Genomic DNA, 24,944 nt, shown 5'->3' with positions numbered 1-24,944 from the left:
GCGTCGCACTCTCCATTACTCCTCAACCCGTCCCTGCGCTCCTCCGTTCATTCGTGTCAATAATTCGAATCGTCATGGCTCAACCCCTTCCATCTTCATGTGTGAGACAGAAGGGTCGGCTTAGACGCGACTTCTAGTCGTAGTCTTGTGACGACGTCCGCCGCCGCCGCGACGACCGCAGTAGCCGCAGGTGAGGAAGCTGATGATGATGTTGCAGAAGGAGACGATGCCGCCGATGATGGCGTGGAGGATGCCTCCGATGCCTGAGATGACGGAGGTGAGGCAGTTGCCGATGGTCCGGAAGACGGATTGGACCTATAGGGGGATTGTGATTAGTTTGTGGTTTCTTCCATGATAGTCGGATACGGAAGAGGACTGATGACTTACACAAGAGACGACGGCGCCCATTTTTGCGGTGTTGTGGTATTGGTGGGTTGGAAAGTGGTAATTTGTAGAGTTGTAGAGAGAACCTCGAAGGGTGTTTGGTGGTTTGTTCGATGGTGTTTGGCTGTGATGGGATAGTGCGAATGGGTGAGAAAGAGGAAAAGGATAAGGGGTCTTATATACAGAGTGAACGCCAAAGCAGTTGGGAATGCGCAACGTCAAGGCACACCCTTGTGACTTGCCAAACACCTTACATCACAGCAGAGCGGTGACACCATTACGAAAGTAAGGTACATCCCCCCGCCATCGTCGATTGTCTCTACCTTTACGGTGTACCTCAAGGGTCAGCGGTAAGGCATGGTATCGTATCACACATTACCCTAATTTCCGGGTCGTTTTGGCGCTAGGAGAATTGGGGGAGGTGTGGTCTGGGCTGGAGTCTGTGGGAGAGGGAGAGAGACAGAGTGCGAGGCGTGCAAGTGCTCTGCTAAGGTAGCCGGGACACCGCATGGTGACGTCAATGTGGTAATCTCCCGTGATACATCACCTTTTTTTTTTTTTTTTTTTTCCCACCTTCCGTCCCGTCCCTTCGTATATGGTGAGGTAAGGTATCAGGGCATGTACTTTTCACCCCAGTCTTTTTTCTCAAATGTACTCCCTCGGATTCCTTCAATGGGAGAATGTGTCTCTAAACCAATCGGCCGAGGGAAAGACACCTCCTATCTCAAATGAGAAGAGAAAAATTTCGAGACGAGGTGTGATCACCCACTCACATACACGGTACACACACCCCCGGTCCGCATCAAGGTTTCTGATCCCCCCGTCACACGACGACATCTCACAGGGCCGGAGCGAATGCGCCGTCCAGAAGGAGCGACCAGTTCGAGTCGTTTGGGCACGACGTTGGGACGGTTGGGGTGTGAATGGTGCCCGTTTTGGGTGGCTCCCCTCCACACTATCAGGAACCTTACGTTAGTCCGCAGGAAAGATTTTCGCTACACGAGTCTGCGTCGAAGAGTTTGATTGCACGTCGGCGTTCATCAAGTCCCATTAAGCTGCGTGGTTCCAATCGAATGATTGGGTGATTGGAGAAAACATGTCATGGTGCAGTTCGTGAACCAGATAAACTGAGAAAAGTAGCGCCCCAGCCACAAGCCTCCTCGACCAAGGAGAAAACGTGGTGGCTGCGGGCGTAGCATTTTGTGGCGGTCATTGCGGCTTGTCTCATTTCCCTACGCTCTCCCTTCCCCCTCCAAACAGGTTCCTGTGAAGATATGACATCGTTCGTCTGGGCGTTTCGGTGTGTGTGCTGTACGAAGTATGGAGATTGGGATGAGAGGGCCATGACGTATGCGGCTCGGGGAATTCCTCTTTCTGCTGGGGGCGGGAACTCGAGGGACTGGGATGTTGATTGAGTTTGTGTGGAGAACTGCACGCCTGTACTGCGTCACACTTTTCTCACTCAGACTCTCTCTCACTCTCAGGCTCTCTTCCTGTCTCACAACGGCTGACGGGTAGCGCGCCCCGGTGCGGCGTGACCCCAGTCGTCCTCCAGTTCCCTGGCCGGATGTTCAAACTTTTTTTTATGAGGCGCGCCTTTCTCGGGAGGTTTCACGAAGGGTCTGGAATGGTCTTTGAAGCCTGGGCGTTGTGCGTGATGGCTGGGGTCTATCTTGTCTCGGACGACGCACACTCATACGAGGGACGTACACCTCATCGCGAGTTGCGAGCTATCCCGAAATCTCATGATTATCTCAGGTCCTTGCAGTTTCTCTGTCCATCCTTGGGAGGGAGTGTTCATCCTGACGCAGATGTCGGCATGTTCCGGCAGCCTCCATCTGCTTGGGGGAACCTGGAAAGGACAGGGCTGCACCCTGGTGGTGTCTAAAGACTATCTTGGAGAAGCATATTGGACGGCATCGTCACTACATGTCGTGAGGCCCCGAACCCTTGTCCTTTCAGATGCTCCTTTTTTTCGCTTGTCTTCAGGGTGAAAGTTGACTGGCTGCCGGATCTCGACTATTGGTGAGGCTCTGTGTTACAAACTTAGGTTTCTTATAGTTTTTGGCAGGTTTGGGTGGCTTGATCGTGACATTCCCCGACTAGACTAGGCTCTGGAGTTTTGTCCTGGCGAAGTACCTACCGTGCTGAGAAGGACCGTCAACCCTCGCCGACCTTTTTCAATGTTCTTGAGTTCACTTTGATGGATTTCATTACCCAGGCAATTTCTCTATAATTCCGTATTACGTCTCCCTTTTCCTGGATCGAATTACACCGTATTAAGGTGACCGCGAGCTTGAGAAACAGCATGAGCAACGTTTTAAAGCCGTATCGTGTGATTTTCCTTGAGAGCCATCTCCCGCTAATCTTTTGCGCCTGTACTCCGTAAAGCCGGAAAAAAGTCCACGACATACATAGATTCCACCGGTTCGTCTCTCGGGAGTACGGCGACTGAGTTGACTGCTGTTCGCAAAATGTCGACTCGTTGCGAACAGATGCTAGTAATACCGGCAAGGCTAGAAAGTGGACCAGAGAAAGCTTGATATGTGGCTCATGCCCCTAACACACATCGCGAGGTTAGAAGCCTAACGAAAAGTCAACGGGTGTTACGTAAGAGGCCGACTGGACTGCATCGATCTAGATCTTCAAGGAATCAAGGTCTTGCTATTAAAGGTATCGCGAAATTGAAAATTGACAGTACGGCGGCAAGCTGTCGATTGTATTGAGAAAATTTAGGACGCTGTACGCATACTGCAGAGTTTTTGAGGTAGAATGCATCACGGATGAAAAAGATGATCTGGCTAAGAGCATGCAGAATTATCGTGGCCTCCAGTTGGTGTTGGCCTTTGACGGATATGGAAGGCTTGTAGTTGCCAACGCAAGGTTGTAGATGGTGTTCTAGAGACTGGATTCCTTGTCCTTGGGTACTGATGGTAAAGCCACCTTTGAGAGAGGCCTGAGGTGCAACAACATGACTATGACACTGCGACAACAACGCAACTGGGTAAGAAAGCACTGGTGATATGGGTCCAAGACATCGGTTCAAAGAGGCATGAAATGCAACTTGTCACGATGTATGGACTACTGGGTGTCATAAAAGACCACGAGGTCTATTGTGGCGCAGGCTACTAGTTGCTGGACCCGAGGATCCAGTTGTGGCTCATTGAAGAACTCGGGCCAGATACATGCCGCTATAGCGGTTCCGGTATCCGTACGCCCAGGATGCTGGGGCAGGTGGCACTTGACGGAGTTACGTATTCCTTCGACCCTGTCCAAAGTCAAACTCTCTTTCTTTCATCATCAGAGGAGGGAGAGCAGCGACACACAAACACGACTTGATTCACGGCAATTCAACTCTCTGAGCTTTCAGAAATTGTACCGAGTCTTGGATATCTCCGACATCTACGGACAGCAGACCCCTGTTTGCTGAGTCAGTCCGCCCGTGGAGGATCAGTCTCCTCCGTACAGTCTGGAACCCCGAATTCCTGACCACCCCCTGCGCTCTGCCGCAATACATACAAGCCCATATCTCTCTCGCGCGCTCTCAGCTTCCATTTTATCGACGCCCGCGGACGGACGACGCACTGTCAGGTAGACGGCGATTGGCCGCTGACCACGCATGCAATTTCAAGCCTTTCCTTCAGCGGACAATTCAGGAAGACTGGACTCAGCGGCACGGTACCAGCATCCCGTTATCTATTAGCTGTACCTACTGGTGGTTCTGCCCCTCTCACAGCTCCTCCAGCACCGTATTATCCGGCTGTCCCGAAACGAAACCGAGCGTCGCTGACAAGAGGGGACAAATCTCTTCGTGTTGTTGGACTTTCCTGCGCGCCTGCGACTGCGACTGCGACTACGACTGTGTGTGTGCCTTGCCAGCCCTTGCACACTGCCGTCTGCTTGCCTGCCCGCCCGCGCAGTCTTACATACCTTACGGTCTCTACCTACCTCCGAAGGTGCGCGGTCCTCATCAGAGGTCGCAGGTATTATTAACTTGCTGGCCCCGACGGAACCCAACCCGCCATGCCTTCCATGAAACATGGCTTCCTTAAGTAAGCCTCTGTTGCTCCTTTCTCCGATTCGTTCTCCTCCATCATCCGTCCCATGTCGAGCTGATTTTTTGCCGGCGTTGTTGTCCTTATTGTATTCTCCTTATCTCACCTAAACATACGCATTCCTTGTGACCACGTGGGTTGTCTAGCCCTCTGCTCACCCGTACCTCACTTGAGGCTGAGATCTCACTGAGACAACCCCGGAGAGAGCTTGGTGGCCTTTTCTCGTCACGTCCAGCCCTACCTATTCTATTCGCTTTAGCTGTGTAATCAACAACCTCATCATTCCCATGTCTCTCCCTTGAAAGCACCTCTTGTTGGGGCCCGGGGCTTTTCGGTCCCCGCCTTGTTTTGCTTCTACTCTTGTCTCCGTCATTATCATTTGCGCTGAGCGTGAGCGAATCACTCGCTCAAAATGAGTCCCCTAAAGAGCATGGCTAACGGGGGCTTCCTGCCCACAGTCAATAAGAACAGAAAGGTAATGCTTCCTCTCCGCGCCCACCATCCTGCCGTGGGAAAGTCAATCCCCAAAAGTGGAGGATGTGCGCCGTTGTTGGTGACCACTCAGCGAACCGGTTTGAGCTAACGTTACTTGACGCAGCCAAAGTTTGAGTTACATCTAAAGGTGTGAGCCCCTCTTGACACGGCAGTTGCTGCATCTTGGCGAAGAATCTCTCTTATTGACAACTCCTCCAGATCTTCGACTTAAACAACGTCCCGTTGGTATCAGGGACGTCAATAGTAAAATGGAACCTCGCACACTCTATTCACGCCGAGCACCGCGGCCGCACGCCGCAATGCCCGATCTCCAACCACAAGGTCGAGTATAACTACTCCAAGGTCGTCAGCCATATCCGGATCAGCATCGACAAGAACAATAACCTAACCGAGTGTCCCGTCGAATTTGAGGTCCTTCAACAATTCCCGGGCAGCGGCAGGGAGGAGAAGATCTCGCTCGGTATCGTCAAGCTCAACCTCAGCGAGTACGTGGAGGAGAGCGATGGCCTTACCCGAGAGAGCGCTAGCTTCGACCGCGGTCACTCCCGCAAGCGAAGCAGCGGCACCAGCCAGAGCCCAATGTCGACGAGGGCGCCGGTGCTGGACGATCCAGATGTCGAGGATGGTATCGTGCGGCGGTATCTTATGCAGGAAAGCAAGATCAACAGCACATTGAAGATCGGCATTTTGATGGTGCAGCTCGATGGCGACAAGAACTACTCTGCGCCTCCTTTGAAAACTGCACCCGTATTTGGCGGGATTGCCGGCATCATGGCGGGCGAAGCAGTTGAGCAAGATGACGCTGGACGTAAGTCTTCCGCGGTTTTCTACATCTGCGCTTCTTGGCAGTCCATCTCGTACTAACATCACCCCCCAAGAGCTTCCCACAATGGCAAAATCCAGGGATGCCTCCGAAGTGCAGGACATGTACCGCCGCGCCCTCGCAGCCTCCTGGTCCTGTCAACCCGGCGAGCTCCCCGCCGATCAGTGCATCGAAGACATCTTTTCCGGCGGCGACGGGTGGCAGGCCGGGCGCACGGGACGCACCGGCAAAAAGACGGCCACCTTTGACCTGGACAACGGCGGCTCTCTGAGCTCCGACGAGGGTGGCATGAACGGCACCCTCCGACCCTCGGACTTTCGCAAGCTGGAACGGAAGCAGCAGCAGCAACACCAACAGCTGCTGGACCCGCCTCAGCAGGATCACTTGCACCTGCACCGCCTGCACAACGGCCACCGCCACCATTCACGCAACAACAGCGGCTCCAGTGACAGGAGCATGAGGAGCTTGCGGAGCATTAAGAGCATGGCCACCATCGTTACGGGCCGTGGTGACGCAGCGAGCAGCACCGCCGGCGCGAGCAACGTTGCTCGTCGCGGCTCACATAGCCGGACCAGGGGTCGGGACGACGACCAACGGCTCGGAGTAGGAGGGGGAGGTGGTGGTGGTGGTGGTGGCGGTAACGGAGGGGGTATCGGTGCGCGCGATCACGGGCGCTCGAGGAGCCGCAGCGGGAGCATGGTGAGCCTGGCGCCGACGATGGGCAGTAGTGATCGCGGGCGCGAGAGCTCGAGGAGGAACAGGGAGCTGGAGGAGTTTGACGTCCGTGATGATCTCGTCGCGTGGAGGTTGCCTGGCGCTGTCACATAAAAGGGGGACAGTGCGATGTGATTCAAGGACCGCTGTTGCTTTTCGTTTCCTCGTAGCAAGGTGTTTAGTGGGCAGGCGTACATTTTATCTTCTTGCATAGGCAATGCCTCCTCCTTTCTCATACTCATCCATTGAAGTTTTGTTCAATCATCATCCTTGGGGTCGTCTGTATGTAGTGCCGGATTCGTGATTTCGGTCTTGCATGTGTATCTGGGACAAAACGAGAAGGTTCATTAACAGCATTTCGTTTTTCTACATCTCTTCTCCCCAAGACTAACTCGCCTACAAAAAAGCTTGCTGTCTATAACTCCTTTTTTGCGCGCTCTCTCTCTCTCTCTCTCTATGTTCCGGGTGTTCATGTCCGTTGATTCATGCCTTCCATTTCCACTCCTCCGCCACCGAAGATTGATGTCTATATAAAAAAAAGGGGGGGACAGACAGGTTTTCGGAAAACAAAAGGCTCGTCTTTTATCAACCCCCTGATCCCTAATCACTCTCTTTTTACGCCTGACCGTTTTGTTTTTGCATCCAATGGCGTGCGTCTTTTCTTCCTCATAGGCAAAAGTCGTTACTGGTCTCTATTCAGATGTAGGGACGATAACCACTTCAAGGAGCGTTGATGGTGCCGCGGACACCGCCCTTGCCGCCAACCTCTCTCGCCGTGATCGTGACGCCCAAGTCGGCGGCGACGTTGATGGTGACCTCGACCTTGGCGCCCTTGCTGACGCCGCGGACGGCGGCCTCGGCGAGGGTGGGACCGACCTTCCAGACCTTTTCGCGGATGTCCTCCTCCTCGTCGGAGAAGTCAGAGTCGTCCTCGTCGTCGGCCTCGGGCTTGGCGGCCTTGGGCTCGGGCTTGGTGACCTTGATGTGGGCGCCGCCCTCGACGATGCGGACGAGGACGTCGCCTCCGTCCTTGGGGGCGGCGATCTTGACGGTGCGGCGGGCGGGGACGGCGGTCTCGGCGGGGACGACGGGGACGAACTCGTCGTTTGCGCCGACGACGCCGATGGCGTTGGCGATGTGCTTGACGGTGGTGACGGCGGCGTGGGTGCTCTGGTCAATGTCCTCGGCGTCGTACTCCTGGATCAGGGAGGCCTGGAGGGCGGCGCCGCGGGCGAGGAGCTCGGAGGGGTTGATGGCGTTGGCGACGGTGGAGGGGGCGATGACCTTTGTGGACTCGGGGAAGAGCTGGGAGAAGTTGGAGGCGATGCGCGGGGTGTGGGCGGTGCCGCCGGCGACGATGACCTCGTCAATGTCGAGGACGTCGAGCTCGGCCTTCTTGACGACTCCCTCGACGAGGCGGTTGAAGCCGTCAAAGACCTTGCGGGCGACCATCTCGTAGCGTAACCGGTTGATGGTGGACTGGAAGTCGACGCCGTCGGCGAGGGACTCGACGCTGAAGCTGGCGTTGTTGCTGAGGGAGAGGGCGCGCTTGGTGGACTCGGCCTCGGCCTTGAGCTTGGCGAGGGAGCGGGCGTTCTCGCGGGGGTCGGTGGTGTGCTTCTTGATGAACTCCTTGGCGAAGTAGTCGATGAGGACCTGGTCGAGGTGGGAGCCGGAGAACTCGTAGTCGTGGGCGGTGGCGAGGACGGTGTACATGCCGCCGCGGGAGGCGACGACGGCCACGTCGGAGCGGGTGCCGCCAAGATCGGCGACGACGACAATCTTGTCCTCGATAACGGCCTCGGGACGGGCGTCATAGGCAAGGACGGCGGCGATGGGGTCGGAGATGACCTGGAGGACCTCGAGGCCGGCCTCCTTGGCGGCGGCGACGAGAGCCTCCCTCTGCTTCTCGGTGAAGTTGGTGGGGACGGTGATGACGGCCGAGGTGACCTTCTGGCCTAGGTAGTCGCTGGCGGAGCCGACGAGGCGGCGGATGTAGCGCACGGCGGTCTCGTGGACGGAGACGGTGGAGGGCTCCTCAGCGTCCTCCTTATCCTTCACTGAGAAGGAGACGGTGCCGTTCACGTCCTGGGGGTGGGCAGAGGCGTGGTTGTGGGTGGGGTCGATGGACTTGAAGCTGTAGGTGGGACATTGTCAGTTCAAGATGCCAGGCGGGGGTGGAAGGAGAGAGAGTTTCATGGGGGAAGGGTAAAGCCGTACTCCTGTCCGAGAAAGTCCTTGAAGTATGCAATCGTGTTGGTGGGGTTTCTGATGAGGAAGGCCTTGGCCTGCTGTCCGTAGTACTCGTCTCCATCAACGTAGGAGAGGATGGTGGGAATTTGACGGTCTGCCATGGTGATATATGTCAGCGATTCGCTCCTCGGTTGCCCAATCGCCATGTTTCCCATCCCCAAAAGAAGAGCTCACCTCCGTCCTCGTTGGCCATAACCTCGGCCTTGTCATCCTTGGTGTATGCGATGAAGCTGTTGGAGTTGCCAAAGGTGATACCAATGACGGTGCGGTCGCCCGGCGCGGGCCGCGAGTCACCGTTCGTAGCCATTTTGTGTGTATGTGTGTGTGCGTGCGGAAAGACGTATGTGTGCGTATGCGTATATTCGTCGTGGAGGGGGAGGAGGCGACGATATAAGGAGTCGAGAAAAAGCAGGGGGGTAGTAGGTATTTATTGAACTTTTGATACCACAACTCCAGTAGAGATCTCGAAGGAAAGGAATGTTTTCAATGGTGGTGGGCGGTGGATGGTGGGGGTTCCTCTCTCAAAGGCCAACTGCGAAATTTTGGGCAAGGGAAAAAAAAAATTCCCACGTTCGCTGTCGTCCAGTCGCAGTGGGGCCCTTCGTTTTCCCCACATGTCCCATCGGCCGTATTCCAATCAAATTCAATTCGCTGGAGGAGCCACCGCCGCACACACAAAGTGCCCCGCCAAAGCTTTCGACATTCAGTGACCGCTGCTACTGCTGCAAGGCTGAAATCGCAGATACCAGCGCTGAAGGCGAAAAAAGTAAGGTAATAATACTCGGCGCTCGCGCTCACCTGACGATTTCAATTCGACATCACCACCAAAATCCTACTCGGCGGTACAACGAAGACCCTTTCGACCATGGCCTCCGTCGGCCCTTATGTCCTCCCCGGCGACGAGATTGACGACTCCCTCATCCCTTCACATCAGAAACTTCCACTGCGCCTCGGCCCTGGCCTCCGCCATGTTCCTCCCAGGCAAATAGTGCCCACCATCGCCGGCAAGCTCGTCACAGATCGCAAGAAGAACTCGATATGGGTTGAGCAGACAAGTGGACGGGTACGATCTTATCGCGTCTCTCAGAGATTCTGCCATTACGAACAAAAAAAGATTAACAAATGATCAAATAGTATATCCCCGCCGTAGGCGACCTCGTCGTCGGCACCGTCCAGCGCACCGCCGCCGAACTATACTACGTCCTCCTCGCCGACTACTCAACACCAGCCATGCTCCCCCAACTCTCCTTCGAAGGCGCCTCCAAAAAGACGCGCCCCCAACTCGCCGCCGGCGCCCTCGTCTACGCCCGCGTCACGCTGGCCAACAAGCACATGGACCCGGAACTCGAATGCGTCTACCAATCCACCGGCAAGAGCGACGGCCTGGGCCCCCTCGTGGGCGGCATGCTCTTCGACATCTCGCTGGGCATGTCGCGGCGTCTGCTGATGCCAAAGACGACGGATCTCGTCGTGCTCGAGGAGCTGGGCGCCACGGGCGCGGCCTTCGAGACGGCCGTCGGTCGCAACGGCAAGATCTGGGTCAACAGCGAGAGCACAAAGGTTATCATCGCGGTGGGACGGGCGATTCAGGAGACGGACCAGCGTGGTCTCACAATCGATCAGCAGAAGAAGCTTGTGAGATCGTTAATCAAAGATTTGAGTTAAAAAGGGGTTTCCTATGCAAACACGCCCTCCCGTGATGCTTTTTATGGCCTTGTTCTACAGTATTTACCCTGGCGGCAATCTCCGTGAGCCTCCAAACGCCAGGCTGCTGCTATGCAGCACCCGATAAAAGAATGTACCTGTGTTGCCCCCTTGTTTTTACTCCCTCCTCAAGAGGCAACCAAGATGTATGTAACAAATTGCCCATAGGCAACGACGAAACGAATGATGCCTAGATCCGTCACTAGGCCCGATTCGTGATGGGAGGGTGCCTTACTTAAGTAGTCGTTCCCTCTCACTCATCCCCAATCCTGCTACATGCTCACAGAGAGCAAAGGCGGTCGTCGCTTGCAAGTCACTTGTCCGTCATTTCGACAGACCACTTCCCAAGCGTTGCCTCGTCTGTAGGGCGATATTGCCCCCTTGCCCCTGAATCGGTGGCATTGTTTCTGCGTGTAGAAAAGCTTATAGGCATTCCAACCCTATGTTCCTCCCATATTCTCGTCGACAATGTCGGGCTCTGGGTCACCCATTGGTGTGACTTGGTGGATATTCATCATGTGCCGTCTCCAATTATCCTTTCTCGGGAATGATTTGCCTCCCGCCTTGGAATAGGGGCAGGTGCTGACGGTGCAATGAAACTTCTTCGTCTTCTTGTGTTTATCGTTGATGTGACGATCCAGATGTGTTTTAGTACCGAACCTCTTTCCGCAGTTCGGATGGGCACATTCATGAGGCCTCTCGTGGTATCGTTTATGGTGACTAGATCTGTCAATAACATGTGCGAAGCAATTTCTACGCATCTGAACTTACTTCAGCTTGTGGACCTGGTCGAAAAATCTACCACATTCGTCACAGATGAATGTTCGAGGAGACGGCTGCATTCCTGGGTACGGCGACGTGCTATTGCGGATATCCGAGCTGCCGTCTGATCGCGGAGATGGACTGCTGTCGATTTGGGTGTTTGGCGTGCTTTGGTAAGAAGGGCCGGAGCTGGTTTGCCCAGCTACCGGCGGGGAGTGATCGGATGGGTCGGTTATTTCGCCATCGAGGTAGTGTTGGTTATGTTGATTGTGTTGATCAGGCATGAGGTGGGTTGGATCAGGTAATTGCGCGACATCGTTCATCTGTACATCCGGAAGAGCGCCGTTCGCATGGCCTCCATTTGTGAGGTTCCAGTTCATCGCCTGGGATTGTCCGTTCTCATACAACTTTGGTGGTCCATTTGCTTCTTGTTGCTGACGGAGAAGTTCCTGTTGCTTCTGTTGCTGGAGGATATACTGCTCCTGCTGTTCGTATGACTGTTCCGGTGATTGTGGTGTAAGAGCTTGTGATGCTTGCGGCGGTTCTGGTGCTGGCTTCGTAATCTCGACAGGCGGCTTAGGGGGCGGGTGCGCAATGTTGAATAGCTGCTGGTTCGTGTTCCACTTGTGCTCTGTCGGGTTGGATGGTGCCATGATGTCCATTGGATTTACAGTCCCAGGAGCCGGTATAGCTGGAGGAAGAACAGGAGGGGATTCGGTCGGCTTCACTGATCTCTTCTTTTCCAAGTCCGAAGCATGGCTAGGATCCTCGGGCTCTGACATGGGGCTAACAGGGAGGTGAATAGGCGAATCCAGCTGAGCGGTCCCGAATGATGGACCAGTAAACTCGGTGGGAGAGTCTGATAGTGTTTCGCTAAGAACGGGCTGCGATGGTTGTGATGGGTGGCCCTTTGAGCGGGGAGTTGCGGAGTCCTTGGTGCTCATTCGACGTATCATGCTCGCTAGGTTGAGCTTGAAAGAGCTTCCTCGAGAGCTTGATCGTCGAGGGAGTGGTGCGCGACTTTGAGGCTCGTCGGTCGGAGGCGGCGTGACCATGCCAAAGGCTTCTGAAGGAATAGTTGGGCTGTAGTAGGTCGCGCTATGTCCATGATTGGCTTCGGTATAGTCCATGCCATCGGCTCGAGTAGCAACGAGCTCTACACCAACGGGGGTCCATGGATAGGACGACTCGCTGTTCCATGTGGGCGCATGTCCAAAAGAGTACTCGGTTGTGCCGCGTCTCGTCGTGATACTAGGTGGATGAGTGCTGTCGCCGGTGAAGCCACGCTGGTGCTGGCTGCTCAGTTCATCGCTGGGGGGGCGGTCGATGCCGTTGTGAGATGATAGGGCGGTGTCCTTGGTGGACTGTCTCTCTGTACCCCTCAACGTGTCGGCCTTGTTCCCAAAGGAATCTTTTGAAGAATGACGGCTGTTGACTCCGGGTCCGGGTCCGGGCGCCGGCGCCTGTCCAGAAGGCCCCATAGACCCAGGGACGAAGGCCGTTTCCGTGTCGAGACGTTCGGGCAATCCATGTTTCCTAGCTCTTCTTCTTCGAACGATAAATGGGTAGGCGCAGACACCGACGAGGAAGACGGCGATAATGACACCAATAACGACTCCAGCAACCCCTCCTCCTGATAATGAGCGGCGCTCCAGTGTCGCGCGGTTGGTGAGGGATAACATCTCTCTTTTTGGCTTCAGCCGGTCCATATCAATTGAGCGTTTTAAAAAGGATGAACTGTCGTCAGATTCGCCAAGGTCTGATTGGGCGGTAATACCCTCAGACGAGGCTGCTGGAGGAGCCATTTTCGGCAACCACGCGTCAGCACTCGCTGCACCACATGAACCTCCTCCCAAAGAGACCTGAGACACTCGGATGAGGACGACAGTAGCGGGTGCGAAGTAAGAAGGCGAGCTATAGGGGTTGCGTCGCCGACGAGTTGTTGATCAAGGCAGTCCAGATGGTACGTTTCGTTGAGGCAGCGTTGCGTGTGGACGAGCAGTCGCCGCGATGGCGATGAGCCCACGAGAGAGGAAGCGGATGAGGTGCAGTTGAAGTCAGCACCGTAATGGGGGCAGTTGGATTAATTAGGCCGGTGTACTGGTAGTTCAGCCTCACCCAGAGGCAGGTGCACTCAGCAAAGCGGGCGCAGGAGAGTACGAGAGTACGGGGGACCTGAGAGAGAGTTGGAGTGGGCTGCATCTCAGTCTGTGGATCAAGGAAGGTTGGACTGGGTTGCCTCCCGCCTCCACGTTTACCTGCAGATTAAGGGTGTACTTTGGCTGGACTGTGGCTCAGTCAGGGAAAGGTAGGGGAGACTTCTGGAGTGCTTACATCAGGTGGTGACGATGTGTGGAAATACCGGAACTTGGCCAAAATTGCGCCCACGTGCAGGTCGCTCGCTATCAAAATTTGGCCCCGCAGTACCGGCGCTTTGGCTGGAACAGACCAATCGTATTTTCGTAAAGCTTCACTGCCCCGCCACACGGCCTCTCCACGACCCTTGGTGTCTCCGTGTCTTGGTTGCAGGGAACTTTGAACTCGAAAGTTAACAGCGACCGCCCAACAAGCTGGGCCCATTTCCCTGAACAAGAATGGCAACGCTCCATCATTCGCGCCGTTTCGCCGCCACCACTGTCCATTGGTCCCTATCTATTCCCGCGGCCAGCGATGGGGGGCGGCCATCTCGTGCCTCTGCCCCTGTTTGCTGGGTCGTATGGAATGGGAAGAAGCCCTTAGCTGGTGGGGTAGATCTCCATCACCGTTAGGAACTTTCAGGAACTTTCAGGTCGGCAAGGACTGCCAGCGGAGATGATCTCAATCCGTCAAACCGACGTGCCGGCGCCAGAGTCCGCACACAAATTCGCTCACATTGGCGTCGGGTCGGGCGTCTGACGTTGCCTGGTTTCATCCTACAATGCTTCTTTCAAAAGTTACCTTGGGCTACATAGTAAGGGAAACAGCCATCTTTCCGATGCGGCATTGGGCGGCATAACAACCAAGCTCGTGCCGCAGTTCGGCGTGCTGCGTTTACGTTCCAGCAACTGACAGCATCACCCTTGCGCCCCGGCTGAACTTGCTCCTCTGCCTGGGCACTGGGGAAAATATTCCAGGGACCTGCTCCTGGTGTCTATTGAACCCCTGTCGTGGCGGATCCCGATCCTGCATGCTCGAATTGGTGCTAATTCTGCGACAAGGTCTTGGGCTATTTTAGCCCACGAGACCCGGTCCAGCGGTTACTTTCCGCTGACGATGAGATGCCTACGATATGACAAGGGCAATCATGGTGCTCAACCAGGATGAACAATCATCGGAAGGATAAAAACATGCTTGGCATTTGATATATCTACTAACACATTTTCAAGATGACGTGCTGCGTTTTGAAGTGTCGACAGACACCTCTAGGTAGTTCAGACATAGTGGCCAGCCCGGAGTCTGCTTCACCGAGGCAAGGTACCGATGTCGAAATTGCCAACCTCGGAAACCCCCACATACCTCCACACGTCCGACTTCAACGACACAACATGATCGACCAGGCGATGAATGAGCGAATCACTTGAACACATATTCGTATCACTTACGAGGGTTGCTTGGTGGACTTTGGTGTGCCCCAGGCAATACTCGAGGCATGATGGTGAAGCTCCTCATCAGCATCCTGCAATTATCACACATTCTAAGTATCTTTCAACATCTATCACCTTCCTTACTTCAGTCTAATCCCAAGCCATGGGAAGGAAGAGCAGTTTGTAGCGCAACATTTCACATCCTGCTTGCGTTTTTCTGTCATGACTTGAATGATTACTGCCTGGATATCCGTACTCTAACAGGCAGCCAGTATCTTTCTATAGGTTGACAGCAGCTCATTCCGAAGAGCTGTATCCAACCATAGGCCCTTCAACATTTCAGTATCCTAGTGATCGTGTCTGCTTGAAATTGATATCTTTGCAGTTGATTTGACTCGATTTGCCAATAAGACATCACTAATCAGCTTTCTTCTGAGTAATATCGATCATTCTGTTGGCCAGTATCTGGTCTTTCTGGCCCGGTCCTTCAGTGATGATCAGGACCAGAGTTTTGGTCAAGCATCCGTGGTTCGAATCATTCAAGCCTCGTGCCCAAGAAGACTACATCTGCCCATTCATGTCGTTGTGTGTACGGGGCTTCGATAGACCCCTCTCCCCAAAGCCGATGGAGCTGTCCCAATTCCCGATTCTCAATGTCACTCTGGATGAGTAACGCTGCTCTCGGTTGTGTATTCCCTCGTTGATTCTGCCCGGATAATTGCAATACTCTTACAAAGCACACTGTTGTTCACTTGAGGTGAATCACCACGGATTCACTCACGGAAGGTGGGCCCAACCTCAACTTCCACTCAAGGTAGGTAGGTAGGTAGGCAGGTCGCTACTGCCTCTTTTGAAAAGGTCTGCAGCACCTACCTTACCTTCCTGCCTTTCCCTCACTGGAGTAAATTACCTCCGATTTTCCTTCTCTTCCTTCCATCACTCTCGTCAGGTTGACGACATCTACCAGAATCCTCCCCACGGTCTATTCTGGTTGTGTACTTCAACTTCTCACCTCCTGCGTCCTCGCGACAATACTTCGCCTGCCGATACATCGCGGCCCATAGGTTCCTTCCTGCCACTCATTCAATCTGCTATCTAGTAGCCACGGCGTTCTTTTTAGCATCCTTGGGTTGTCAGCTTGGCACCATTCAAAGCGTACGCCATCGCGCTGTGCTTGAGACAACATACCGAGGTAAGTTATTTCAGCGCTTGTGTTGCCGTTGAAGAAATCTCACTGATAGAATTCAGATGCTCTTTGCGACGTGGAATGTTGGCTACGGGCCGATCGACGATCTTCACGCGTCCCTCACAGTAAAAGACAATCATACGTCTCCCGCGCCACAGAATATTGTAGGTCTTCTCTCTTGATCCCATACCTGTTTTACTTCATGGAACTAATTCCACCAACTGGAGCTCTCCGACAGAGATTGTGGTCGCCGAATGGTTCACTCGTTCAATAGCGTCCACGAATTCGCTCGCGTTCATCGCGAAGGAACCATCATAGAGATGGCGAACGAGGCTTCTGCCATCAAGAGGTTCAATGAAGCGCCTGAAGCCAGATACGCTTGGGTGATTGCTCCTGTACCGGGTCCTTATTCACTCATCGAGTCGGATCTGCAGAAGAAGTGGATTGTGCTCGCCGAACTGCCATCGACACCGGAACGCCATTTCCCTGATGAGGGTGACATGTGCAATATCTCATTCAAGCGAGATTTCGTTTGCAAGGGCAAGAAATATAACCCTGGAACTCTCTCCGCCCAGCGCATTCCCAACCCATACGAGACGATCCCGGAGTTGTACCAGTATTCCCTACTGGCAGCATTCAACGTTATCATGGACTACATTGCCGACCCTATCACGAAGCAGCAGTACCACCCGCTCTTCTCAATCGCTGTGAAACAGGATCTGAATTTTGGCTTCGGGCCAACGCCCCTCAGCTTGCAAAATGCCACTGAGATCTGCCTTCGGATCGATCAGAATCCTGTGACGTATGAAGCTGAATTGACGGCATTGAGCATCTTGACTCAGCCGAAGAAAGAGGGAAACGAACTGTCAGAAAACACCATTGGAACCTTCGAGTACTTGCTGGATTTCCGGAAAGAGCCCAGTTTCTACATCAACATGTTCGACAAGATCCCACACATGGACAACCCTGCTAGCCATTCCAATGCGTACCTGCAGGCTGTCTACCGCCGACTCAATGCAGACCACAAGAATGTTTACGAGCAACTTCGTCGGATTCCAGCGGGACTTGCGATCATTCTTGGTTGTCCTGGTGCTGGAAAGACAGCGTTGAACGCCTTTATCTCTGCTATGGCCGTCTCTCAGTCTCGCCATATTGTGCGCGATGATGGGAAGAAGAAACACAAGCCGGTCAAAATCCTGTATCTTCTCGACGTCAATTACCCCTGCGATGATGCAGCAGACAGAGTGTACTCAACGTTGAAAAAAGCCGGCATCAACAAGTCGGTGATTAGGGTTCGAGGTTGCGCTCGCGAGATGCGAAGCAGTGCAAAGCTTCACCCAGTGCCCTCAGCAAGCGAAGATGACGAGCCTGACTTCACCGCCGGATTCCTCAGACAAGTTCGTGCTTCTGTCGGTCTTTCGAATGGTACCCGTTCTACTAATGAAGCCCGTGGCGATCGAGCGCCATCCCTGGATGAAGTTGCGTGGGAGAGATACGATGTTGACCGAACCCGATACAAGTCTTTGACCAAGATTCTCGAAAAGCTCGAGAACGGTGCAGTCAAGACCAGAAAGACAGCAAGAGAGCTCAAGAATCGTGTGGCCAGGCTCTATCTCTCCGTGATCGGAGACGCCGATTTCATTGCCACAACTCCTGTTGGCGCGTCTGGGTACCTGAGCAAAAACTTTCATCCGGACATTGTGTTTCTTGATGAAGCTGCTCATGCCAGAGAACTTACAACCCTCATCCCTATTGCGCTGTATTCACCCTGTGCGTTCATTCTAACCGGCGATACCCGACAAACTAGACCCTTTGTTGAAGGCGGCAAGGGCATGGAGAAGGAGAACATCTATGCAAAGCAGCTCATGATAAGCACCATGGAAAGAGCGGATCTTGCCGGGGCTCTCAAGAGCAAATTGCTTATCAGTCACCGTAAGCACTGTGATATATTGTTCGTATGACTACAATGCTAACGACGTCCAGGAATGTACGGAGACCTCCAAGTATTGGTATCAGAGTTGTTCTATAATGGACAATTGACTTCAGGAATCCCCGAAGCTGAGCGCTTCTCCGACCCCGTACGCCACATGCAAAAATGGCTCGGGCAATTCACCAGGGGCCAGGAATGTACTGTCCCTCGAATCCTGCTCAACCTACGGTACTCCAAGGAGATGAAAGACCGGTCGAGCTTCTACAATCAGGTTCACGAGAATTTCATCAAGCAGCGCTGTCACGAACTGCTCCGACACCCAGAATTCAAACAGGTTGACAAGCCTGACCAACCTGGACGGATCCTGATTATCACACCGTACAAGGCTGCTTTGATTCGGTATAGACAGTTCATCAAGACTCTTCCGCCTCACTTCCGGGGAAGGATGGACGTGGAGTTACGATTCAATGCTCTCGAAGCCCGCACTGTGGACTCTGCTCAAGGACACGAGGCAGACTTTGTGTTTGTTGACACGGTTAGGACGAGAAGCGCTGGCTTCCTCGACGACCCAAAGCGTCTGTGCGTGATGTTGTCTAGAGCTCGAGTTGGAGAGATGATTCTCATGCATGAGGGCATGACGAAGAAACGGGACCGTAACCAGCAACAGCATGATGCGGAATGGACTACCAAGGTCTATGATCATTGTCGCAAAAACGGTCAGCTTCACTATTTCGGTTGAACAAATGGCTGTGCGTTTGAGGTGGTAGATTGATTGTGGAGTTTGGATCAGGCAGCGGACGATGTCCCCGTTACAGCAGCTTGTGGAATGTTACCTTGGAGGATAGATACTGCCATAGAGAGAGCCCAAGAATGAGATAATTGCAGTAAGCTTTGAAAGACATTTGATGACACCGCGGGCTACTCGACTATCTACGATAGTGCAGCCTGATCTCGATTCGGCCAAGTTAGTCTCGAGGTGGTACCACATTAAGCAGGCTGCGGAAAAACGAGGAGTGCGTCCAGAACATGGCTCATTGCCAATGATATCCTTTCGAAACTAGTTACGAGAAGATGGAAACACCTAATGGAGACTGAACCGACTGAACCGATCGCCATGCGGAGACCATCACCAGTGTGATGCTGCCTTGGGTGTCACAGCATTTGCCATGCCTGATCCTGTTCTATCCCAGTCTACAGCCTGATTCTTTGAGTAAAGTAATAATATCATTGGCTTAGAACGATCGTCAGGCCGTTGTTATTGTATCCTAAAAGAGCAGCTGAAAAGGCTTGCCAAGAAGATAAGCAACTGCAGAGTGCCTTTCCTCCGCTCGAGAAGCGTGCACCCATATAAAGTAACTGATACCGGTCAGTTCCCCCACACAATATGAGAATGGAGGCTTTCCCACCTTGTTAACCGCGCATTGAGATAGTATCGATTTCTCTCTTTCGACGAAGATTAGGTGACAGAATCGGTTGCAACATCGCCGCGATTCGCCCAGGCATCACCACCGATTGCCGACTTCAATCGGCCGCACACAACCCCCGTCAATGAACCATGACCAGCGTTCCAGCTGTATGTTTTGCTGAATGTAGTGAGTTTCTTTCCTCTACCTTCACCGATGTTCGCCACACAACTGACAATATTTGTACCCAGACAATGCCTATATTGAGGCGCAAGGAGTCGGGAAAGACCCTTCCTTGTGCAACATCGCGTCGCCCTTTGCGAAAGATCTCATAGATTGTCAGGTTTGTATTGGAGTCAATAGCAAGAACTCGACCAGTTTTGAGGATCTTGGACCCGAATTTCAACAATATCTGGACCTCTGCAACCAAGTACAGACGGTCACGTACGCCACTACCATCACATACCTCAATGGTGACGTTGAATTGGTAACTCTGACGAAGACAACAACGGGCCCGATAAATTACGCCCCGACCACCTCGACTCCTTCTGCGTCTACTTCGTCACAGAGTGTCATGCCTACAGAATCAGCTTCGACAGGTTCGTAACCGCCTGAACCGTCTTGATAGAAAACCTCGACGTTAACCAAAAGATCAGAATCGACCCCAGCCCCCAATCGAGCATGGGTAGCCGGTCTGGTCATTGGCTGTGTCGCCGTCACTGCTCTTGTTACTGGTTTCTGGTTTCTCAGACGCAGAAGACGGAGAGCCAATCAGGCAGCTATTGAGAACACGAGCGAAGCACATGACGAGTATACCAAGGCCCAACTTCACTCCGACAGTCTGCCTCCCAAGCCTGCCATAGAACTCGAGGGGTCATACCCAGATCCCATACCGGAGATGAGCGCGAACGAGATTGCTGCACAAGAAATGTTAGTCCCGCACAGCCACCACGTTGCAGAGATGCCAGAGAAACGTAATTGAGCAGTTCGAGTACGCACAACTAGTCGAGGCATGGCTGGGAACAGTACACGAGGTGTAGAGTGAAGCAGCGTGCCGAGCAGCATAAGAACAAATGAAGAACGTAGTGCCACTCTTTCCAGCCTTGGTTAGTCTTCGTTCCATACGCATCGCAGCTACCCGTGCCGTCCTCAAAGGTCCGGCAAACATCGATGTAAGTCGACCAAAATCACCAGCCAGCCCAAATTTCCTCCATTCTAGGATCGTTTTGGGCCTTTTCACGGGTAACTGGGCAGAGTACCCCGGACGCCACGTAAGACGAGCCATCGTATGGCCATCACCACGAAACACACTCTTGCCAAGTTACACAGCATAACGATACGCTCTCATTGGGCGCTTACCACCCATCGCACACTCCCGCACCATCCCATTCGGCCTGCGGGATCATGCTTACGGGCTGGCCGCACCGGAGATCACGGACTACCGTTGAGCGGCTCATACCCGTTGCCAAGAAGGGCAAACTTCTGTGCAGCAGATCCGATTACTATGACATGGTGTGGCGTTGGCGGCCGTATAAAGTCAGCTGCATGCCCGGCGTACCTTGACGCTGTCAGCATCTTTCATGTCTGACGCTCCATCTTGCGGGGGACGAACCCTCATAACTTACAAAACCCAAGAGAAAAGAAACGTTAATGACCTGACTTAATCGAATGCTTCAAGTCGACTGAAGATGTCGGCTTCGATAATCACATCGACGACTGGGGCTACTTTCACGTACCCTACGCCAGAACCATCCATGGTGACCTATTCGGCCAGGGCATATTTCATGACGAGTCCATCGGGACCATGCATGAAACGTTTGAGTATGCATTTCTTTCAACAAGTTTCTCGATCTCTCGGAGGTGAACTGCCGCCAGCGACTGACCACCGCTGCGTCTTAGATGCCCTCTACATATACATCCAGGCAATCGGCAAACAGCCATTGATCTGCCACAAGGACGCGCACTTTCAGACAGAGTACGAAGATTGTATTAATTGCTTACACGTCACCGTGGAGGATTCAGCAACGTACATATCTAAACGCGTCGAGCCGAAATTCAAAGAGTATCTAGACTACTGCAACGGTAAACCTCCGGACTGGACGTACGCACCTTCACGATTGACTGTCGTCACCCGCGCGCACTGGGGACCCCTTACAGACTTTTATGGCGAACTGGTGGCGGGAGGTCTCCAGACGATCACGGCGACGGAGCTCAAACCGACGGACAGCAGTGAGACAGGCGGCGGATGGCCGTCGTCGTCCTCGACAGAAACTGGGAAGACACCCGGGGCAGGAGACTCAGGTATGATGTCTGGAACAGCCATATTGACGCGATGATGATGCTAATCAAGCGGGATACCAGGACCGATACCAGGTAACTCGGCATGGATAGCAGGGCCGGTCATTGGCGTGATCACGGCCATTATGCTTCTCCTCGGCGCGCTCTGGTTTCTCAGACGACGAAGACATCGAGCGGTTGATAAAGAGGAGTCCATGGCGACCGGTATTGCCATTGGTACTCGTGGTGGTGGCTATGGCCAAGGGGAATATGAAAAGCCGCAACTGCATTCGGATTGTATCCCGCGTCGAATGGAGCTCGAAGGATCTTACCCGAATTCACCCATGAGCCCCATGTCTGAGATGACTGCAAACGAAGTCGCGGCTCAGGAGCTTTCAGTGCCGGGTAGTCAGCATGTTGAAGGGGTCACGGAGAAGAGTAGCTCTGCCAGGCCGGAGAGCCCGGTTCTTGGATGAAGTAGGGAGGTTGTTTTCACTTAGTTTCCGTTGGAGATGGGTTTCAACGTAATAGTGAAGGTCGGTCCCCTCATTCGAGACCAAAGTAACAGCTAAAATTGAGTCTCATTTTTAATTTATGTATGTTTTCTGAGAGGGCGTGGTATCAACGTCATGCTTCACACAAGCCGGTCGCCTGAACTAGGTTTAGTCCTTCTCAACCGATCATGTTTCGCCTCATCCTGCTCGACCCAGTGAACTGCAAGTTCTCATTGCCCGTGACACCGGTCAAGACGTTGCCGATCCCCTGCACCTCGCCGTTGCCGCCCTGCATGATAGCCGCATAGTTATTCGCAATCAGCTGGATACCCGACACGAACCCCTGCTCGTCGAAAGCGCAGTGCCCGCCGTTGGGCGAGTTGTTGACCGTCTGCTTGGCGTTGACCTGGGCGGTACTCAATCCCGCGTCCGTCGCAATCTTCTCGTACGCCTTCACGGACGCCGGGATCGCCTCCTGCAAGTTGGAGAGCTCCTGCAGCGTGCTCTGGAAATGGATCCTCGTGCCCGCGACGGCTTTCGCGTCGACGACGTCGACTTGCGGTGGCAGACCGCCGCAGTTAAGCAGCACGCCGTTGCCGGCGAAGTTCTGCATGTGCGCGGGCATGAAGAAGCCCGAGAGCATCAGGGACCCGCCCGAGACGCCCGTGAAGAAGACGTTGGACTGGTTGAAGGCCATCATCTGCGGCAGCGTCTTCTGGACGAGGTCGTTGACGGCCTGGGAGTGGGCTACGCCGTCGGTGCGCTGGAGACCCTGGCCGCCGCCCCAGAAGAGGTTCGGGTCCGGAGCGAGGACGGCGACGCCGGCGAGGTTCTGCTGGACGCCCTGGTTGGGCATGTCGAAGAAGGATTGGCCGCCGTCGCCGTGGAGGAGGACGTTGAGGCCGAGGGTGCCTTGGGCGCCGGGTTGGGCTGCGGCGCCGGGGACGCCGGAGGCGGCGGTGAATTGCTCGGCTGGGCCGCTGATCTTGAAGCGGAGGTCGAGGCCGCTGGGAGGGGGGTAGTGTTAGTCCATGCGCCCCCAAAGAGGAGAAGGCGAACAACGGGACTTACTTGACGTTGGCGGTCATGTCCAGAATCATGGATCCGTCAGTCGCTTGCGAGATGCCCTGGGGCACCGCGGCGGCCTGCTGCTGCGCCGTCTGCCTGTTGGCGCGGCCGTTTCCGTTTCCGCCACGGTTTCCGTTTCCTTTCCTGTTCTGGGGCTGAGGCGCGCCGTGGACGACGCTCAGCAAGCTGAGGACCACCGCGAGGGCGGCGACGGGGGAGCGGACGGTCAACATCCTGGTCGAAAGCGGAAAAGAAGGAGGGAAGAAGAAGACTGTGTATTAGAAGACAGGAATATACGAAGGGAAAAAAAAAGCTGCCAAGCTTGCGGCGCGTCGCTCTCCCACGAAGATCAAAGTGGTCTTGGAAAGAAGATTCTTGGTATGAAACGAAGATTCGGAATTTCCCAGAAACCCGGGGAAGGAAAATCAAAAGGAGAAGAAAGGAAACCAAAAAGGAAGGGGGATGGGGTGGCAGGTTAGGTTTATCTTAAAGAACCGTTTGCTTGCATGAGCATCGGCCATCCCATGGTCATGGGTATTGAACAGCCTCTCCTCTCACGGTCTCGCCGTCCGAATGATAACCGACGGCTTCTCTCCTTTCCCTCGCCTTCGCTCTGGCACTGACCAGCATCGTGGCTGGCTCTATCCCATCTCCTTTTGGCTCCTCTGCATGGGTTCGACTTCTCAAGCGAGCTCCCCCGGCTTCAGACTAAACATGGGGAAAGAAGGACGTATCAACGGTCAGCCTTAGCTGGCGGGAGCCATACAGGCCATCTGCGAAGCGAACCATCTCAATAATGGAGAGACGAAAAAGAAGGGAGGGGATAAGCTTGTGTTGTCTCTGTTTCGCCTGGACTCGGTTGTGTGTGAGAGTTGGGACAAGTCAGTCTGGGTCTGATCGCCCCCCTCTGGCTCGTACACGAGTTAGTCATTACTCCGTAGTCAATACTTAGAGGACGGGAGTGGCTTTTGATCTTCAGCATACCAGGGGGGGGCAAAGGTGAAAGCCTGACTGGTCAATTAGTTCGACATGGAACTAGGTTGTCCGGGACAATTGTCACCCAAAAGAGTGCCTCTCTGGGCCTACACAACCAAAAGTGCGTGTAGGAAGTATGAAAAGGGATGGATTGCCAGCGAGAGGCTCGACGACTGTTTCGCTTGGCGCTGCGTCTCCCGACTCGGGAGCAGAGCCATCCAGGGCACCAAGTTCAAGTTCAACAACAAGGTGTCGCAGAGCGTTTGAGGTTCTTTGTCGTCCGGCCTGCACTTTGCAGCAGAAACTCGAAACCGACCCTGGGCGCCCGGGTCCACCCCTGCGAAGCCGCAAGGCACACCCGCTCGGGGCTTGTCGCTTCAGACCCCGGTTCGGGGGGCTACGTCTCCCACTCGGGAGGCGACCATCATTTGACAATTACAGATTTTATTTCCCTGATCTTCCCGCGCGTGACAGCGAATGGAGATGTTTATTTTGCCGTGGTGAAATGCTTCCATGTAGATTTCCAAAGGTTCCGGTTCCACTACTAAGAGGCGGGGGCCTGTTTGATGGGGTTTCTGCGACGTTGAGAGGCTTGGTATCCGTAGGCTGTTTGGGATCCCTGGTTGCGCTAAGAGATGCTTAAGTGCGACTAAGCATTGAGGCTCTTTGAGGGGGATTAGCCGATGTGGGTTTGGCGAGTCAAGATCGTTCTTCTAGGTACGAGGAACAAATGACTGGTGGTTGCTTCTTTAAAGTTTGTACAAGATACTGAATGATATTAGGGTGAACGGCATGCTTCGGAAATCGGCGGGTTCGTAGTCAAGTAAGTTACTTGAAGGAACTCAGGACGGAAGCCAA

General features: G+C 54.0%; 8 protein-coding genes across 8 annotated transcripts; 4 read left to right on the top strand and 4 right to left on the bottom strand.

Annotated features, from left to right (window-relative positions):
- Positions 1 to 120: 120 nt before the first annotated feature.
- On the bottom strand, positions 121 to 408 carry CCOS01_01610 (uncharacterized protein; the record flags this gene model as incomplete). The annotated part of the gene is made up of 2 exons (XM_060449803.1): positions 121 to 315; positions 388 to 408. The coding sequence occupies 2 exons, from the start codon at positions 406 to 408 to the stop codon at positions 121 to 123; spliced, it is 216 nt and encodes a 71-aa protein (XP_060321241.1).
- Positions 409 to 4,851: 4,443 nt separating this feature from the next.
- CCOS01_01609 (uncharacterized protein) lies at positions 4,852 to 6,585 on the top strand (the record flags this gene model as incomplete). The annotated part of the gene is made up of 4 exons (XM_060449802.1): positions 4,852 to 4,914; positions 5,038 to 5,061; positions 5,133 to 5,742; positions 5,813 to 6,585. 4 exons carry the CDS (start codon positions 4,852 to 4,854, stop codon positions 6,583 to 6,585), a joined length of 1,470 nt encoding a protein of 489 aa, XP_060321240.1.
- Positions 6,586 to 7,191: 606 nt separating this feature from the next.
- On the bottom strand, positions 7,192 to 9,031 carry CCOS01_01608 (hsp70-like protein; the record flags this gene model as incomplete). Its single annotated transcript, XM_060449801.1, has 3 exons — positions 7,192 to 8,608; positions 8,692 to 8,818; positions 8,899 to 9,031. 3 exons carry the CDS (start codon positions 9,029 to 9,031, stop codon positions 7,192 to 7,194), a joined length of 1,677 nt encoding a protein of 558 aa, XP_060321239.1.
- A 558-nt stretch (positions 9,032 to 9,589) lies between these two features.
- On the top strand, positions 9,590 to 10,389 carry CCOS01_01607 (exosome complex exonuclease RRP40; the record flags this gene model as incomplete). Its single annotated transcript, XM_060449800.1, has 2 exons — positions 9,590 to 9,787; positions 9,859 to 10,389. The coding sequence occupies 2 exons, from the start codon at positions 9,590 to 9,592 to the stop codon at positions 10,387 to 10,389; spliced, it is 729 nt and encodes a 242-aa protein (XP_060321238.1).
- Positions 10,390 to 10,868: 479 nt separating this feature from the next.
- Positions 10,869 to 12,995, bottom strand: CCOS01_01606 (uncharacterized protein; the record flags this gene model as incomplete). Its single annotated transcript, XM_060449799.1, has 2 exons — positions 10,869 to 11,148; positions 11,200 to 12,995. 2 exons carry the CDS (start codon positions 12,993 to 12,995, stop codon positions 10,869 to 10,871), a joined length of 2,076 nt encoding a protein of 691 aa, XP_060321237.1.
- A 3,198-nt stretch (positions 12,996 to 16,193) lies between these two features.
- On the top strand, positions 16,194 to 18,608 carry CCOS01_01605 (nonsense-mediated mRNA decay protein 1; the record flags this gene model as incomplete). The annotated part of the gene is made up of 2 exons (XM_060449798.1): positions 16,194 to 17,871; positions 17,923 to 18,608. 2 exons carry the CDS (start codon positions 16,194 to 16,196, stop codon positions 18,606 to 18,608), a joined length of 2,364 nt encoding a protein of 787 aa, XP_060321236.1.
- Positions 18,609 to 19,417: 809 nt separating this feature from the next.
- On the top strand, positions 19,418 to 22,025 carry CCOS01_01604 (uncharacterized protein; the record flags this gene model as incomplete). The annotated part of the gene is made up of 6 exons (XM_060449797.1): positions 19,418 to 19,442; positions 19,524 to 19,871; positions 19,929 to 20,202; positions 20,951 to 21,093; positions 21,172 to 21,573; positions 21,634 to 22,025. The coding sequence occupies 6 exons, from the start codon at positions 19,418 to 19,420 to the stop codon at positions 22,023 to 22,025; spliced, it is 1,584 nt and encodes a 527-aa protein (XP_060321235.1).
- A 196-nt stretch (positions 22,026 to 22,221) lies between these two features.
- Positions 22,222 to 23,344, bottom strand: CCOS01_01603 (uncharacterized protein; the record flags this gene model as incomplete). Its single annotated transcript, XM_060449796.1, has 2 exons — positions 22,222 to 23,050; positions 23,115 to 23,344. The coding sequence occupies 2 exons, from the start codon at positions 23,342 to 23,344 to the stop codon at positions 22,222 to 22,224; spliced, it is 1,059 nt and encodes a 352-aa protein (XP_060321234.1).
- Positions 23,345 to 24,944: the final 1,600 nt, after the last annotated feature.

The sequence above is a fragment of the Colletotrichum costaricense genome (genome assembly GCF_030867565.1).
Source record: "Colletotrichum costaricense strain IMI 309622 chromosome Unknown Scaffold_1.1, whole genome shotgun sequence".
In the NCBI taxonomy this organism is placed as follows: Eukaryota; Fungi; Ascomycota; class Sordariomycetes; order Glomerellales; family Glomerellaceae; genus Colletotrichum; species Colletotrichum costaricense.
This window is presented reverse-complemented; position numbering and strand designations above follow the sequence as displayed.